General features: G+C 34.2%; 3 protein-coding genes across 5 annotated transcripts; 1 reads left to right on the forward strand and 2 right to left on the reverse strand.

Annotated features, from left to right (window-relative positions):
- The first annotated feature begins 491 nt into the window (after nucleotides 1-491).
- On the forward strand, nucleotides 492-3,882 carry LOC112734326 (protein LSD1). The gene is made up of 7 exons (XM_025783582.3): nucleotides 492-1,024; nucleotides 1,254-1,367; nucleotides 1,721-1,834; nucleotides 2,610-2,722; nucleotides 3,026-3,106; nucleotides 3,224-3,295; nucleotides 3,402-3,882. The coding sequence occupies exons 2-7, from the start codon at nucleotides 1,256-1,258 to the stop codon at nucleotides 3,441-3,443; spliced, it is 534 nt and encodes a 177-aa protein (XP_025639367.1). The 5' UTR covers nucleotides 492-1,024; nucleotides 1,254-1,255; the 3' UTR covers nucleotides 3,444-3,882.
- A 1,304-nt stretch (nucleotides 3,883-5,186) lies between these two features.
- Nucleotides 5,187-9,573, reverse strand: LOC112734327 (BTB/POZ domain-containing protein At1g30440). 2 transcript variants are annotated; one of them, XM_025783583.3, is made up of 6 exons: nucleotides 9,255-9,573; nucleotides 9,098-9,145; nucleotides 7,861-8,572; nucleotides 7,678-7,747; nucleotides 6,153-7,367; nucleotides 5,187-5,901 (listed from the first exon to the last, which is right to left on the reverse strand). In XM_025783583.3, the coding sequence occupies exons 3-6, from the start codon at nucleotides 7,917-7,919 to the stop codon at nucleotides 5,353-5,355; spliced, it is 1,893 nt and encodes a 630-aa protein (XP_025639368.1). In that variant the 5' UTR covers nucleotides 7,920-8,572; nucleotides 9,098-9,145; nucleotides 9,255-9,573; the 3' UTR covers nucleotides 5,187-5,352. The 2 variants fall into 2 exon arrangements, with proteins under 2 accessions (XP_025639368.1, XP_072089728.1); XM_072233627.1 differs by having other exon boundaries at nucleotides 9,098-9,539.
- A 1,799-nt stretch (nucleotides 9,574-11,372) lies between these two features.
- On the reverse strand, nucleotides 11,373-17,017 carry LOC112734328 (cationic amino acid transporter 1). Of its 2 annotated transcripts, XM_025783586.3 has the most exons (3): nucleotides 16,670-17,017; nucleotides 16,138-16,538; nucleotides 11,373-12,993 (listed from the first exon to the last, which is right to left on the reverse strand). In XM_025783586.3, the coding sequence occupies exons 2-3, from the start codon at nucleotides 16,535-16,537 to the stop codon at nucleotides 11,600-11,602; spliced, it is 1,794 nt and encodes a 597-aa protein (XP_025639371.1). In that variant the 5' UTR covers nucleotide 16,538; nucleotides 16,670-17,017; the 3' UTR covers nucleotides 11,373-11,599. The 2 variants fall into 2 exon arrangements, with proteins under 2 accessions (XP_025639371.1, XP_025639370.1); XM_025783585.2 differs by lacking the exon at nucleotides 16,670-17,017 and having other exon boundaries at nucleotides 16,138-16,546.
- Between the last annotated feature and the right edge of the window lie 216 nt (nucleotides 17,018-17,233).

Below are 17,233 nucleotides of genomic sequence, written 5' to 3' on the forward strand. Positions count from 1 at the left end.
ACTTAATTATGTGATAATATTAATAAAAAGATGATGATGACTATAACGATGATAATAAAAAAAATAAATAAAAATAAATAAATAAATAAATAAAAGAAGGGAGAAAATATAATAATAATGGAGATGATGGTAAAAATAGCATCAGAAAAAGAAAAAGAAGAAAATCAAGAAAAAAAAAGCATGCAAATTTAATTTGGTTAGCTTGATTTAAAAAATATTTAATGTTTTATTATTTGTATTTAAATAAATACGTCAAATTATCATTTCACACCAACTCTTAATAATTAAGTTTTTTACGAAAAGACCAATAAATTATAGTTTAAATAGTATAATCTTTTTATATTCATCTAAGAAATTGTGGGTTGGAGTCTCTTATCTTTGATAAAAAAAAAAATTCTTACGACAAAACTGAGTTTTTACCAATAAAAAAAATAAAACTTTAACTATCCATCCATTAAATGGGGTTTTGTAATTTTGACTAAGTAAATAATAAAACGATAATAAAACCTCAAAAAGTGGACCAAAAGTAAAGGTCATCGAAATTTCAAAATCTGTGTTTTTCGGAAGGGATGAAGAAATTGAATTTCATGGGAAAATATGCGAAGTAGCACACAACAAAACAAACAACACAGAATCACAGAGGAAGCTTAGGCTGAGAGAAAGAGAAAGTGAAAGAGAAAGAGAAAGAGAGAGAAAAAGGGCGTGTTTGGTTGGGTTTACTTTTCCCCCCCCTTTTCCCCCTTTTTTCTTCCTCTTCTCGTCCTTCCTTCAATCCAATCTATTCCCAATTCCAATCCCTCAATTAACCAAAATAAAATCAAGTTTATCGCCAAACCACCGCCTTCGTGGCCCCTTTTCATTCATCGAGCCACCGTTTCGATTCTTCCCCAGATTCTTTCTTCAATTTCGCATCTTCTTGTTGCCCCCATCGGTTTTTCCCCTTTCTTCCATCTTTGTTTCTCAGAAAGTTTTTTTTTTTTCCGTTGACTTGGTTTCGGGATTATTGAAGCAGGGTCATTCGCAGGTATTATTGTCAGATCATTTATTTTACCGTTTTGTGTTTTTCGTTGTCTTAATTTTGGGGTTTCTGGGTGTGGTTGCCATTTCAAATTCATAAAGAATTAGATGTTTTGTACAGAAGTGAACTTTTAATTGAGATTAGATTATTAATCACGATTGTATGTGGCACTACATAGATTTATTTTGTTTGAGAATCTTGGTGAATTGATCTTTTCCTCTTTTTTGTTTGGCAGCTATGCAGAGCCAACTTGTGTGTAATGGGTGTAGGAGCATTTTGCTTTATCCTAGAGGGGCAACCAATGTGTGTTGTGCATTGTGCAACACAATTACCTCTGTTCCTCCACCTGGTAAGCTGTGTCCTTCAAATTTCTTGATTGGAGAATTTTGTGGGCTTGATAATTTGTGTATTATCCTGCAATCTTCGTTCATTATATGCAACATTATTCTCTGTATAGACAAGATTAAACTAGAAATGGACTATGCAGCCTGCGGCAAGGTTATCAAACTCCTGAATTAACTCAACAACACTTACTAGTTTTGGTTTTATGGGTTGAATTTTACATTTTAAAGTCTACCCAGGCTTTGCGAGTTAGGTGAATTCTCGAGTTTGATAACTTTGGCCTGCTGGATTAAATACTTAAATGTAGCCAGAGTCTGAATTGATGCTTTTATTGAGGACCTTTCTCTTATACCTCTGCAGGAATGGAGATGTCTCAACTTGTTTGCGGGGGATGTAGGACACTGCTAATGTACACACGTGGAGCTACAAGCGTGAGATGTTCCTGCTGTCAAACTGTAAACCTTGCACCACCAGGTACTGTATACTTGTTTATTTTCGGTTGTGTGAAGCTTATTTGTCTATGTGCTGACTACTAAGTGCTTCAATTGGTCTAAGAAAATGAAATGAGTGTATGTCCGTAAGAGATAGTAAAAAGGGGTTGATTAAAAGTTAAAACCTAAAGCTTAGTTCTTGGACCTGAGGGTATGGATGTTTCTCACCTGCAGTCTGTTGATGATACTTCATTTTGTGATTCTTTCCCCCTAGCAAATCATAAAAATGTGATGATATGAGAGAAAATCCTTCCCATCCCAGCAGAAGCCATTGCTTTTGACTTTTGAAACAGTCTTCATTCTGGTAAAATATCATACTGGATAAATGACTATTTTGATCCTTTATGTTTATCCTTGCTTCACATCTTTTGTTTACAATATGGAGAACAATAATATTAAATCATGAAGATATAGAATCATGACTATGTTATGACAACTCTTAGGCAATTGTAATGTCATTTATATCCAACCACTTGGTGTTGACATTCCTTTGTTAAAAAAATACACTTTCATGATCAGTTTGTAGCCAACAATCTGGAACTATATTCATTCTATATCTAGAGATCAGTGATGAGGGCCTTATGTGCACAAAGCCATGCTTAATGCTTATGCTACAAGATGTTGCCTGTTTTTGAGGTGTTGGTTCATTTGGTTGTGTTTCGCGTACCTTATGTAATAACCTATGCTTTTTATCTGGTTGAAGGTTGTTTGTTGTTTACTGACTGACTGCTTTTGATCTTGTTGTTTGCATTAAAAAGCACCCAGTCAAGTCGCCCATGTCCATTGTGGGAACTGCCGGACAACACTCATGTATCCTTACGGAGCTCCTTCTGTCAAATGTGCACTTTGCCAATATGTTACTAATGTCAATGTAAGTATACATTTAAAGCGTTAGTTAATATGTGGATTGATTATATATTCTCATCAATGCTTCAATATGCCAAAAAAATAAAATTCAAGTTCATTTTCCATTATTGTTGCTTCATTTAAATGTAAAATTTGATAAATTCCTGAAATCATTTTAATTTTCTTCTTTTAAATAATTGGTTTCTTTGATATGCATGCCACTAATTTTTTCTCACAGTAATTGATTGGATCTCAAAATGGAATTTTAAAACCCACTCATACGGAGTAGGGTAACTACAATTTGTGTAACATCCCTATCTTTTTATAGATGAACAATGGAAGGCTTCCAATCCCAGTCCATAGACCTAATGGAACAACCAACTATGGGACAGTACCCTCTACTTCAACAGTATGTTTTTAAATTTAAATATATAGAAATATAGTGATTATGAAACGTTATGGTGAATTGATGATTTTCTATTGTGGTATCATGAATATGTATATGATTCTATTTCACTTCCTGCAGTCGATGCCCCAATCTCAGACCCAAACCGTTGTGATAGAGAATCCCATGACTGTTGATTCAAATGGAAAATTGGTAATTGTCATCTATTTTCAGTTTCTTTTTTTTGTTCATTTGTATATGTTTTTTTTGGTAACTTCAGCCAGCAAGACTGACTGACATGAAATTTGACATGTTGCAGGTTAGCAATGTTGTTGTTGGGGTTACAACAGATAAAAAATAATGGAATAAGATTTAGAAGCATAGTGTACAACAAATTATCACAGTGCTGTCATAGGAAGATGTTTTTTCTTCTTTTTCTTGTGTATAATGATGTTGCAGCCTGCAATGATTTCAATTGAAATGAATCTTTTGTCCAATGCCAGAGTTGGAGGGTATCATATCATATATGCATGTATATGAATTGAGGAGGACAAGTCGTGTAAAGGGGCATTAATATGTGTGTAATTGCCAAATCTATTGGTTCATTCAGATTCTATCTCTTGACTTACAAGTCCTGGACTAGCATATGCTCTTTTTGGTCTTTTTTCTTATATTTATTTCATGGATTGTGAAGCTTGTGCTTTTCATGATGACATGTTAAGAACAATTTGTTGAGATTTATTTGATATGATGTACCCACTGATGATGAGGTGGCTTATGTGATAGATTTTTACCAATCATTTGAAATGTCTGGGATAATACCAATAATGGTGCTGCAGTGAATATCATGCATTAATGCTACTCCAGAACCAAAAAGTATCTTAAATGAAAAGGTTAAAGGGAAAAAGTAGCAAAAACGTATCTCAGAAAGGATATAAAATTTCTCTTAAGCATATTGAAGTAACAAAGATGCACTTTTTCTAATATTGATACTCACTTTCTTTGTTAGCAATTTGGTTGCCTTGGGTTAAAAATTTGGAATTTGGATCCTCTAAATTTTAGATTTAGATTTACACTTTAGAGAATAAAGTAAGATTTCTCACCATTGAATGTTTTCTCTCTCATGTATTCTCTTGGTTTCATCTATAAAATAAATAGTGATAGATCATATTTTACCCTCTAAAGTTAAATTCAAAATTTAGAGAATCAAAATCTAAAAATTTGTACATATCAAGCAATTGGAATGTGAATATTCCAATTTTGCTTTGAAACAAGAATCTAATCTGTAAACCCGGGTTTGATTAAAACTTGGGGTAAAAAATTACAATAAAGTTACACGGCCAAGTAATTTTACCGACTAAGTCCCAACCAAGTCAGATACGTGCATTTCTTTTTTAAACGTGGTCGTCGTCGTCGTCTTCAACAACTACTTCGAGCTTCTTCTACGCACTTCTTCAATGACGTCGTCTTCTTTTCTTGTTTGATTTCTTCTCTTTATTTTTCCTTTCCATCCTCTTTCATTATTACCATTGTCATCGTCATCTTCTTTTCTTATATATGTTCACAAAACTATAACACAAACACAACATAAATTTTTAAAAGACCACATGCCTAGAATTTTGGCACTCAACCAACAAAATACGCACAACATAAAAAATTTGGTGCACATCACAAATTTTGGTGCGCGGTACAAATTTTTGAAGAGCTAAATTTCTAAAACATTGAGACCCAACCAACAAAATACATATAGTGTAGAAATTTTGGTGTACAAATACAACAGAATTTTTTTATGCACATAAATTTTTGAAAGACAACAATTGATTTACGCAACTAAAAATATATTCGCATAAAAATTTTATGTACTATGTGCAAATATTTTATGCTATATCAATAAATTATTAAATTTGTGCTATATGCAAACATTTTTGTGTTATGTCAATAAATTTCTGTGCTCTCCAACAAAAATTTATGTGATGAAAAAGTACAGAAAAGAAAAAGGCGGTAATGCATGCACACATTTTTTTTTTGTTGGACTTAGTTACAAAAACGTTTGTATGACTGAAGAAATTAAGTGAACCAACAATTATGTCAAAACTTGGGCAAAGATTCAAAAGGAAAATTTTCTTTTTAGGGGGCGGAATGTGTTCGGTTCATACTTGCTAGCAAGATGCGTATAAACATTATATCTGCACAGGCAGTGGAAATCACATTACACAGGATACCATATATACAAATGGAGATTCCACTTTTTAGCAAATGGAAAGGTTACACTATGAAAGAGCTGAAGAGATGGATGCCTTATCACCATGAGAAGAATTCTTATGTTTACCGTATCTGTTCTTCAATGTCTTAACTTTACTCTCTCCAATTTTTTGTTTTCTAACCGATCCTTCATTGGCACTACACATCTTAAACCCAAGCAACATTGGCATATTTCCCCAAGAGCTAGTGCTAGAAGTAGAATTCTTTACGCCACTCAATTTCTCAATCTCCTTCCTCATGTTTGAACATTCCTTCTCAAGCTCACACACCCTCATCCTCATGCTGTCCATTCCCACTTTTAGAATCTGATTTTCCCTTGCAGCTGTTGCCCCACTTCTTAGTAAGTATCTGGACCCTTCAAGATTATCTGAAACCATGAAGCAACCAACAATTGAAGTCCTAAGTTGGAGTTGCTCAAAGAACAGGACTTGAACTATAACTCTCAAGGGTAGCCTCTCATTCTGTGCAGCATGTGTGCATGCTTCTAACGACAGCTTCTGACAATCCATCACCCTGCATAATTGCTCTCTCTCAGATTCTGTCAACCATGGGTGATTCTGCATTTTTTAATGGTATCAACATTAAGTCAGTCCAGTATACAGGTGTTTTACCAGTTGGATTCAAAACAGCACCATTTTGCATGTTCCAGGAAGATTCATAGCTACTCATACTCGTATATAATGTTTAAAAATTATATAAAGTATGAGAACGAGCGGCTATAAGTGTTCCTATAGTACAAGTTAAATACTCTTTAGGAGTATGCAAATTTAAGTTATTATTCATGGTATATATACAATTAAGTTATTACCTTCAAATACATGTCTATAGCGCGGTATAGACCATCATCCAAAGGCCTGGCAAACTCTGGAACTGCTGCAGCAAGGGCTTGGAACTTGGGAAGTTTCAGGTTGACGTCCGGGGCAATCTCTACGAGGTAACCATCAATCAGCTTGGCTACCATGGTGATTGGTGTTTGTGATGGTGAGCCAATCAAATGGCTGCTGTCAGTCGAACACGGAGAAGCACCACCTGCCACCTGATCCATGGCAAGGAAGTGTTCAAGTACTCTTTGCACACAGTCAACATTGTAAAGTGTCTCATCTGAACATGTGAAATTGGGCATCAAGAGATCTTCTGCAGTAGCCTCATCAAGCTGCATCCCGATCCTCTTCTCCAAACTTGATTTGCAAGAGGGGCTAAGCTGGAGTATCATGGCAAGGCGAAGTAGACCAAGCAAGAATTTGGTTGGAACAAGACCTCTTTGCAATGGAAGTAACTTATCAATATCTTCCAGCAAAATCTTCTGCTCTTCTTCAGATAATGGTGTCAAATGGTTACTAGACTCATCAGATACCTTGTGACGATTGAAACCTGGCAGAAACTTTTCTGCATAGACAACAAGAGAACCAGCAATGATCTTGTGGCTAATGCCGTGAGATTCCATTACTGCTATAAGCCTCATATAAAGAGGTAAACTCAGAGTTGTTAAATCTCCATACCACCAATCTGAACTTGAGATGTTTGGTTTTGCACCAATACTTATTCCATTCCACAAAACACTACCGCCAGGGCTCTGCATTGACCACAAACCCTGCTCCACTATTGGCCACCCAAAGAGGTTTGGACCAGAAGATGACGCTTTTCCTGAGAGTGACTCAATGCAACTTTTCACAATGTGAAGCTCTTCAGCATATGGTAAAACGTCCCCATCACAGGTTTGAAGTGCCTTAAGTGTATCTTTCCAACTTCTGAGGACTACTTGGTTAAGAAAGGTTTCCGTTTGTGAAATAAGATTGGCATCACCATATTCCTCAGTCATTTGAAGATGCTCAGCAGCACACCGGAGGTGTACAATGTTTGAGGCAGTAAGCTCGAATTTCACATTGTAGCAGAATTTTGCTACCAGTTCAAATGTTTTGGATCCACCTGGAATGTCAGGAAGTTCTATGACACAATCTTCCCTTTCTTTCGGAGCTTCAGCTATCAGTCTTGCCAAAACACCACTTCTAGAGAGTAAAGGGAACTGCATTGATGATAATTGAAGGAAAACTGAGTTAGGACTTGGTATATTATATGTAGAACAAGATTCCAGTTGTAGCAGCATCACGTATTTACTATTTTGTACTTATTGTAAACAGACAAGGACTTCAAATTTAGTTGCATAAAATCTGTTTTTGTTTGTCTGTACTCGCGTAAGCTTCAGTGAGTCTTCAAGAAAAACCAGACTTTAGAAAAAATTAATTATACATTCAAGAAACTAGAACAATACACTATCCCCATGGATATCATCAACAAGAAGTTATAACTAAATTAATATAATAAATATGAGATACCTTGTGAAGATGGAAGGATATGTCACCAACTTCAACAACTATATCACTTGGTAGCCCCGTTCTGCAGAACCTGTGTTACATATCAACGAGAGGTTAGACATTATACAAGCGCCTTATTATCAATGAAGTGAAAGCAATATCAACGTTAGAATTTTATGATGCATAAGGAAAGAGATTAAATACCAGGCCTGGCCTTGACGTTGGAATACATCAGCTCTGGAACCCAACTTCATGCAAGCCATTGAGTATTCGCTCAAAGGCTCAAAGCTACAAAAGAAGAACTCAATAACCAGTGTCCAAAATAGATCACACCTTATACTTAAATCTTTTTATTAAGCAGCGCCAAATAAAGGCCTATTGTTCAATTATATGACAAGCATCGAAGCAAGATATCTGACACCAGAAGGTCTGTGAAACTTTGTCTCCCACAACCTCAAAAGTAGAGTAGCAAAACATTCATGTCAGTTCTCTGCAACCCAACAGAGACAAAACCACCAGCGGATAGATGAAAATCCTACAATGGTGCTCTTACCAGCTTGTCAAAAATACAAATACTAAATCCCCAAAACCACCTTATCAAACAGCTACCTACTGCACATAAAGAATAAGTCTTCTGCAAAGGAAATAAATTAGTACCAAATATCTCTGTTACGAGAAAGAAATCATGATTGTTTATGTAAAAAGAAAAAGCATAAACAGAGTTAAGTAATAACCCAGGGACTCAGGGAGCCATGATTACTTATACCCGTTTAAGAAAGATGCATTTAAGTAATTGTCTCTGGCAAAACTGCACTTTCTTTGGATGTGATATAGGGTAATTTTTTATTTGATTAACGAAGCATCTGTGGGGTCCTTTGGCTTCAAAGACACTCATTGCATTCCTCGAACTTAGAATCTGTAAATCAAGCACTAACTCAATTAGACTTAAAAAATTATATACAAGAACCGTTTTGTATTTATTAAGGAGAATTTCAGTTTAATGCTGGTGTCAGGTTCTTTGTAACAGCTTAGCTAGTGGGTTAGCTTTACCAACCAGGCCATATGGGGGCAAAGATAATAAAATTAGGATGATCGTTGAAATTATTATAATAGCAATTCTGTCTTGGGATTAGGAAAAAGAACAGGATTAGGTCATTTAATGGAGGGGACCAGTACTGACATCAGTGGATAATAATTTATGTATATTTGGGGTTAAATGAATGAAATCGTTCCAAAGATAAAAAGATAATTGGCTCATTAGTGGAAAAGAATGTGTGTGTTCGATGCATTCACATAATGCGCTAGCTTTCGCCTAAATCTAAATCCAAATCCAAAGTTGATATATAAATTTAAATCATAAATTCACAAACATTAGTCCATGAAAATGGAAGAACATTGCCAATTGTCACAAAAAATGAAAAACAATAATTAGCTAATTCACCTGCTTCGACATCTCAAGAGCTATTAAGTCTGTTATATCAGTTCCTGCCTGAAAGAAAGCATGATGGAGAAGAAGTTAGGCAAATTAACTTGTAATGCATTATCGATTTTCCAAAACCATGTAACGGGAAGTAGTGTAGATATTAAGTAAGAAAAACCGATGGCTTCCTCAGCTCCAGAGGTCTTGGATTGGAGCAAATGCCGGGGAAGGAAGCCAAGCGCGTTCTGTGACGACCATGCAGGAACGTCGGAACCGTACAAAGGGACACGTTAGGGTTTTAGAATGCGAAGGCGGCGTTCGGAGGCTTCTTCGGCGCCGGCTGTAGGCGGCGGTTTCCTCCGCCGCCACGGTGGTAACGGCATCGCGACCGTGCATTAGCCGGAAAAAAAAAAAAGAAAAAAGCGAAGAATGTAATGGTAGTGAAAGCCCAATTAGTCCATTCTAAGCCCAATAGTGTGCAATTTAACCAAATACTTATGTTTGCGTTGAATCGGAGCCTAATAAAACTGCACTTAGGCCCAATGTTTTGTTTTATTGAAATTCTGTCCAAAATCCAAATAGTATTTGCATAATAATTATTTGAGTTGAATTATAATATACTGACTATATACAATATTTTATATAATTTTTTTTATTAAAGACAAGAAGACTCAAATCCACTACCTCTAAATGAGTATAGAAAAACTATACTATTTTTTTTTGGTGACTTGAAAAACTATACTATTTGAATTATAGCTCATTGGCTATAATATTTTATATAATTATTTAATAAAATTTGTTATTTTAAATGATTATTTATGTGCTAATATAGGAAAAACAACCATTTGTATCTATGAACTTTACGAATGCTGACAAAAGTATCCATTAAAGAAGGAAACTAACGTTGTATCCATCAAAGATAGATTCCATACGACAAAAGTAGCCAAATCTTAAATTTATGTTGATTTTTTAATAAAATTCTAGAATTATCCCCACCATTATCTTCAACCCCTCCTCTCTTCTTTCCCAAATCTCAAATATCTCCATTGCCTAAAAACCCTAATCTCAATACCTAAAAACCCCAAATTATTATTTTCCTAACCCTAATCTCAATACCCCTTTCAACAAATTTCAACCCTCTCTTTATTCTTTTCATCAATTTTACCACCTCCTTCACCAACACGTGTTGATGGTGTATTGAGTTTGTGCTTCCACCACTGCCGCCGGCGGAGCCTTCTCCTCCTCCTGCTGTAACTTCCGGCTGAGAGCAATTTTGGAAGAGGTAGTCTCTCGATGAGTTGGCACTGTAATAATGATGATGATCGGCGAAGGAGTGTCCACCGAGGAAGTTCTCGAGCTTGGGTTGTTGGTGATGGTGGTGGTGTGGTTGTCGTCGACATTGTTATTGTTGTTGCATGAAGTTTTCAATAGCAGGTTTTGGTTGATGTAGTTATTTTCCTTCCAATTTATGATGATAAAGAAAAATTTAAAAAAAAAGAATAATTTGTAATAATAATAAAGAAATTAAAAGAGAAAAGAAATTATTAAACCTTGATGAGTAGAAAGGTGATGATGATTGTTGAAGGGTTCTTGATAGATGGGAAAAGGAGGGAGGTTGAGAGTAGTAGCGACATGAGTGGAAGGAGTGAGATCGAAGCAGTTTCCATCATCAGCAGCAGTTACATCATCTTGTGCAGTGGGATTGAATAACCCAAAACGAGTTTGATGATGATGAGTAGTAGTAGTGTGTTGTTCTTGAGGGGAGAGAGAGAAACCCAGCAAGTTCATTGAAGCCATAGAAGAAGAAGAAGAAGAAAGGTTAAATTGCTGAATAAAGAGAGGGTTGAAAATTGTTGAAAGGGGTATTGAGATTAGGATTAGGAAAATGATCATTTGGGGTTTTTAGGTATTGAGATTAGGGTTTTTAGGCAATGGAGGTATTTGAGATTTGGGAAAGAAGAGAGGAGGGGTTGAAGATAATGGTGGGGGTAATTTTGGAATTTTATTAAAAAGTTAACATAAATTTAGGATTTGGCTACTTTTGTCGAATGGAATCCATCTTTGATGGATACAACGTTAGTTTCCTTCTTTAATGAGTACTTTTGTCAGCGTTCGTAAAGTTTATGGGCACAAATAGTTGTTTTTCCGCTAATATAAATATAATATTATATGATTGAATGTATGTATAAAATTTATACTTACAGTGTATCAAATTAAATATAATTAATTTTTTTTAAAAAATCCATATTAATTCATAATAATTTATATTTTGTTTGTCATAGTAAAAAATTCAAAATTTATCTACCAAAATCTTTGATTAAAGGGTAAATATAGAATGGAAATTTATAAAATCCAAACATAACTAATATAAAGGTACTACACATGGTGAAGTTGTTTCCCCTTTATTGAGAGGGAAAAACAATGGTTTAAGCCAGAGCGCAGTAGAAGATGACTACCTAAATCTTTATGCCACATACAGAGAATTTAGCTTACAAATTCATAAACACATTGAGAATCATTCAACTAGGAAGTGGATGGTGTATGAGACACTTTTCCATCCACTCCCTCTTCAACCTTGTTCCAATGTGCCTCAGCCTCCTTGGTTCCCTTTTGGGTTTCAAACTGTTTTGCAGTGTCATAAGAAGCATGCAACCCCACAAAAACATAGTATACCAAGAGAAACCCTGTCCAAGCCAAAAACCTTATAAACGATTGCTTATCAATAGAGCCAAGAAGGAATATGTTAATGGCAATGGACAGAGAAGGTAGCCATGGAACCAAAGGCACTCCCCAGAGTTTTGGCTGCTTTGCCTGTGGAACACCAAGCCAAAGTCCTGCGGTCCCTATAAGCCACAATGGTCCAGCTATGACATACCCGATCCAACCATCACTGCTAGCCCAGTAAGCTGCAATTCCACATGAAGAACCAAGAATGATAACAAGACACACGATGAGCTTGATCTGGTTCTGTTTTGTGGTAACCCCACTTGAATAGTATCTCCTCACAAGAATCCCTAGTGCCACAAGCATGAATATAAAGAGGGTAGAAATTGATAGAAGGTTGGCGAGGATTCCAAGGTTTGTGAAGAAAGCAATAATAGCTGTAGCTGCAAGCATTGTTACTGTGGCATTCACTGGTGTCCCTGTTTTCTCATGAACATGAGCAAACCAAGGAGGCATCATGTGAGTACGTGCAATGTGAGTAAGGTAACGAGCTTGACCAACTGCACTTACCAATAACACTGTGGTCATTCCCTTCAATGCACCCAATGCAACAATGTACTTAGCCCAATCCCATCCAACAACAGAAAAAGCCACCGAAAACGGTGCATCTGGGTCAATTGTTTTGTAAGGTTGCATAAGGCATAGTGTCACGGCTAATAAGCAATAAAGTGTTGTGGTAAGCACCATTGAGCCAACAAGGCCAATGGGAATGTCCTTGGCAGGGTCCTTAGTTTCTTCAGCCATGGTTGACACTGCATCAAATCCTACATATGCAAAGAAAAGAACTGCTGAAGCTTTGAACACACCACGGACACCATAAGGAACAAAGTCACTGTAGTTTTCAGTTTTGGCATTGATGAGGCCGGCGATTATGATGAAGACAATGACGACCATGTGGAAGAGTGAGGCGATGTAGTTGAAGATGGAAGAGCCTTTGGTGCTGTACACTGCAAGGATGGTGATGATTATCAGGATTCCAACGGCTATAGGGTCAAGATGGCCATAATCTGGGTTCATTTTGTGGACTATTATACGGAAGTCATCAGGTTTTTTGTTACACAGGGTGGCAAAATATGATGTCCATGACCGCGCTACCGCGGCGCCGCCTATTACATACTCAAGGAGGATGTTTCCGGCTGCTATAAAGGCCACAAAGTCTCCTAGCTCTACTCTTAAGTAGGCAAATGATCCACCTAAAAAAGAAAGAAAAAAACTTGTTACATTACTCATTCTTGCTATTTAGATTGCAGGTGCAACTGTAAATAAAAAAATATAAAAAAAATAGAAATTAAATTATGTTTCGGGGATACCAAAGTCAACCACCAATATAAAATACATATTAAAATATAAATATATATTAAAAATAAATTAAATCACACATGTATTTATACACAAATAATGATATTCTCGAATGTAAAACACAAACAGTTACTACTTATTATATTGTATCCACTTTATGCTTACATCAGAGTTGAATTTCTCATGCATAAAAAAAATTCAAATTTCTAATAAAATATATATGTTCTCACTTATCCTTGAGATATTTTTATATTACATTTCACATGTATCAAGATTAGTAAACGCATCACTCGAAATAGTTTATGAAAATTATTCATTTCAGCCAAGAATTATTGTACGCTTTTATTTTGTTTTATGTTATGTAGTCAACACGAAGGGGGTACGCTAATATATGTAGGAACAATCAACGCTAGCAAATAAAGAGGCCACAAGGATACGCAACGTAAGTTGACTATTGAAGTCTTCATTATCTGTCACAGTTGCATTTCCATTATGTTATTATTTTCTTTGGCTAAAATAAGTAAACTTCATACGCAAGCCAATGAGCTCCTCACTTAAAAATTCCAGATTTGAATCTCATTTTTAATTTTGAAAAAAAAAAAAGTAATTTTATACGCAAGTTGACTCTTTATTGTGTGGGGTTTGTTCTGAGATTTTTCGTATGATGAGAAAATTTTAATTAAACATGAATGTGAGACGCCTCATATGAAGTATGGTTCGTTAAAAAGGGTGTATGAAAACATTTGATTTTAGAGAAGAAACCATATACCCGTCAAAATATTATATATATATATATATATATATATATATATATCATTTCGTTGGTTTTGATTGACCTCATCTCGTTTTAATTGTCCAAACCTCATCTTTCTTTTCTATGTAGAGTTCGGACTTCTTTTAAAAAAAGCATAAGTAGATAAATAATGTGAATAATAGATATATTGAATATTCAATTTAATAGATATGTAGTTGATAAAGTTTATTATTTTTAATTGGATTGTTATTTTTTTTTATTCGATTTATTCATGTACAGTTAACAATAGCTAGATGTTCAATTTACTAAATGTGCAAATAATTATCTTAATATTAAAATTTAGAAAATAATTTAAAATAAAATATTTTTTTTACTTTATTAAATTAATTTTAGAACCCATTATTTACATTATTTACAAAAATTATTATCTACTTAACAAAATTCCTTCTTTTAATCTACCCGAGCCGATTGGTGGCCGAAACACTTGACTCTATATTCAAAGAAGAGTCGTAACACTAAAAGAAAATGTGCAAATAACCTAACTTTGAATTTTAGTGAAAAAAAAAATAAAAAAAAAATGTTAGAAAATCATTAGATTATTGTCTTTAATCGTTAATTAGTTATTAATATTTAAAAATATAAAATAAAATATATTATTAAATTATTAAACTAAAAAAATTAAATTAATAATTAAATAATAATAAAAAATAATAAATTATAACCGTTTTTTATTATTTTTTTAAAATAAAATAGTCAAAAAGGTCGTGTTGACTTTTACACAAGTTGTGTGGGACGGCACTGTGGGCTGAAATTCTACTCAGCCATTCTACACCTATCAAATATTTTGTAGACTAATAATTTGATCAAAATATGATTTTTTTTAAAATATTTTCGCATATTTTAGTTCATTTGCCAAATAAAACAACAAAATGAATTTGTAAATTTGATATATGAAGGAGCCAAAATAGATATAATTTTAGATTTAAAAATAAAATAAGTGAAATTCCTTTATGAAAACTTAATATTTCTTAGCTATAAGAATAAAATTTCAACTTGTAAGAATATAATAATCTTTTTCAGTGTATCGTAGTCAAGCTCAGGTAACATACCAATAAAGAATTTAATTTGGATAAGGAGATTCAGGTTGTATATGACCGATCACTCTCAAAAATCAACATAACTGTTTTCTATGGACGAATAATATAGAAAAACCTATCGTAGTCAGCCTATCATGATTAAATAGTAAAAAGTATTTAAACAAAATATAAATATATAGTTATATATATTCACTCTAATAATTCAAAATATATTTCAATCAGATCAAATTAGTACATCATTAAAATTTTAATGTATCTAAATTCATTAAATTTTTCAAATACTAATTATTACAAAATACAGCTGCACTACTAGCCAGCCAAGCTAGCTTAATTAAGTCAATCACAGCACGAAATATGAGTCAACGCGGAACGCATGATCCACTAGGAGTTTTTGCGAAATCACTCTTACTTCGGCAATTTATTATGTTAATTATCTGCGTTAATCTTGCTAAAACACATTCAGACGTATATGTTATTATTAACATAATATATACCCTATATAATTCTTTGATGAGTTACAATAATTTTTTATATCTAGTATATATGGTCAAATTCTATATATGTCGATAGGTAATATTGATAGGAATAATTAGAACGTAAAAAGATTATTATACAAGTGAAAATTGCCTTCGCATCGCAATTAGGGAAAAGTCACATTTTTATGGCAATAAAATCTTAGCTGTTTATCATTTTTATTTTTCTTTCTTTTTTTAAAAAAATAGCGTATGTATAATTATTTGTTTATTTATTTGTTTGTTTAGATTTTACAGCATTTTTCAATTATTATAGATCATATGGTTTTATGAGTTGCTAGATATTTTTGTTAAGGTAATCAATGTTATTAATATTGGACTATTGTCTATTGGTATTAATGGATTTCCATAATTATATTTAAATGATAACTATTGAAATGACATTCAAAAAAATAAACCTAAAAAAATAAGTTTCTAATTTAAAAAAAGTTATAAAAATGATCTAATATTATTCCTAATTTTTGTGTTGTTTATATTCTAAATATTCTAAATAATTATCTAAATGTTTAGATAAAAAGGCGTGACTATTGTCAAATACTTATATGAAACTATTGTCACTTATATTTTTCCGAATTATTTTTATCAAAATATAGCAAAGTTGAAGTCAAACGAAAATAAAGTAGAAAGTAATTCGGTTTTTCACGTGAAGAGTACCTGCGACGGGTATTTCGACGGCGAACTCGGTGTAACAGAAAACAGAGAGCAAGGCAGAGATGCCGGAGACGACGTAAGACAGCACAACGGCGGGTCCAGCGTCGTCACGGGCTTCAAGACCAGTGAGAACGAAAATTCCGGAGCCGATGACGGCGCCGATCCCGAACCAGATTAGGTCCCACCAATTGAGCGTCTTCTTCATCTCGTGGCTGCTCCGAGCCTTCATTTCCACAAGCTCCGTATTGTCATTGGATCGGGACAGGACCCGATCCTTCAACCTCCACGGCGTCTCCTTGAACGCCTTGCTGTAGCTCCCGAAGCTTCTAAACGACTCCTCCGGGAAGAAGTCTTCCCTCCGTGGCGCGCATCCTCTCCGGCGTGCTCCTCCGTCGATTCCCATCCTACTCATCACCGAAGAAGAAAAATTGGAGTTAATAAGCGTTTTTAGATCTAATAAATATCATCATTATTGTTTGTTGTAACAATAGGTATAAAAAATGAAGAATATAATAAGAAGGCAAGAAGTGTTTACCGTAAAAGAATAGAGAAAACAAGAAGTGCTGGTGTCTCTTATGCACTTAAAACTAGTCAAGGATGCGGTGTGGATGGATATATATATATACATATATAAGGTAACATAAGATATGTATCTATGTACAGCTAGAATAGTTATAGCCTAGTGTGAATTCAAATTTGGAAATTGGAGTAATGTGTATGAACTGTATACCAGTGCTAATTAATTATTGATATACAATGCACGCAAGCTGAATCGTCTTATATTATTTATTAAGAATATTATTATGTAATGTGTTCTCATTAGTCGAGCTTGCAGTTACCTTATTCTCTATGTTTGAGGGCCAAATACTAACTACCCTTTTCTTTCTCATCAACTGTACTATAATTTGTAGTTGTGGGCTGGCCTAATGGCCTTGTTTATTTTGACTACTTTTCAGACCTTTTACACAAGTCAAAGGTGTGTTTGTTTTTCATTTCAATCCATAAATTCATATTTGAATTTAATTTAATTAAACTGTTTCTTTCTTTGTAAGATTGCTTATGTTTTTGTATAAACTGAGAATGAAGGTTAGAATATAAT

Source organism: Arachis hypogaea, chromosome 3 (assembly GCF_003086295.3).
Source record: "Arachis hypogaea cultivar Tifrunner chromosome 3, arahy.Tifrunner.gnm2.J5K5, whole genome shotgun sequence".
NCBI lineage: Eukaryota > Viridiplantae > Streptophyta > Magnoliopsida > Fabales > Fabaceae > Arachis > Arachis hypogaea.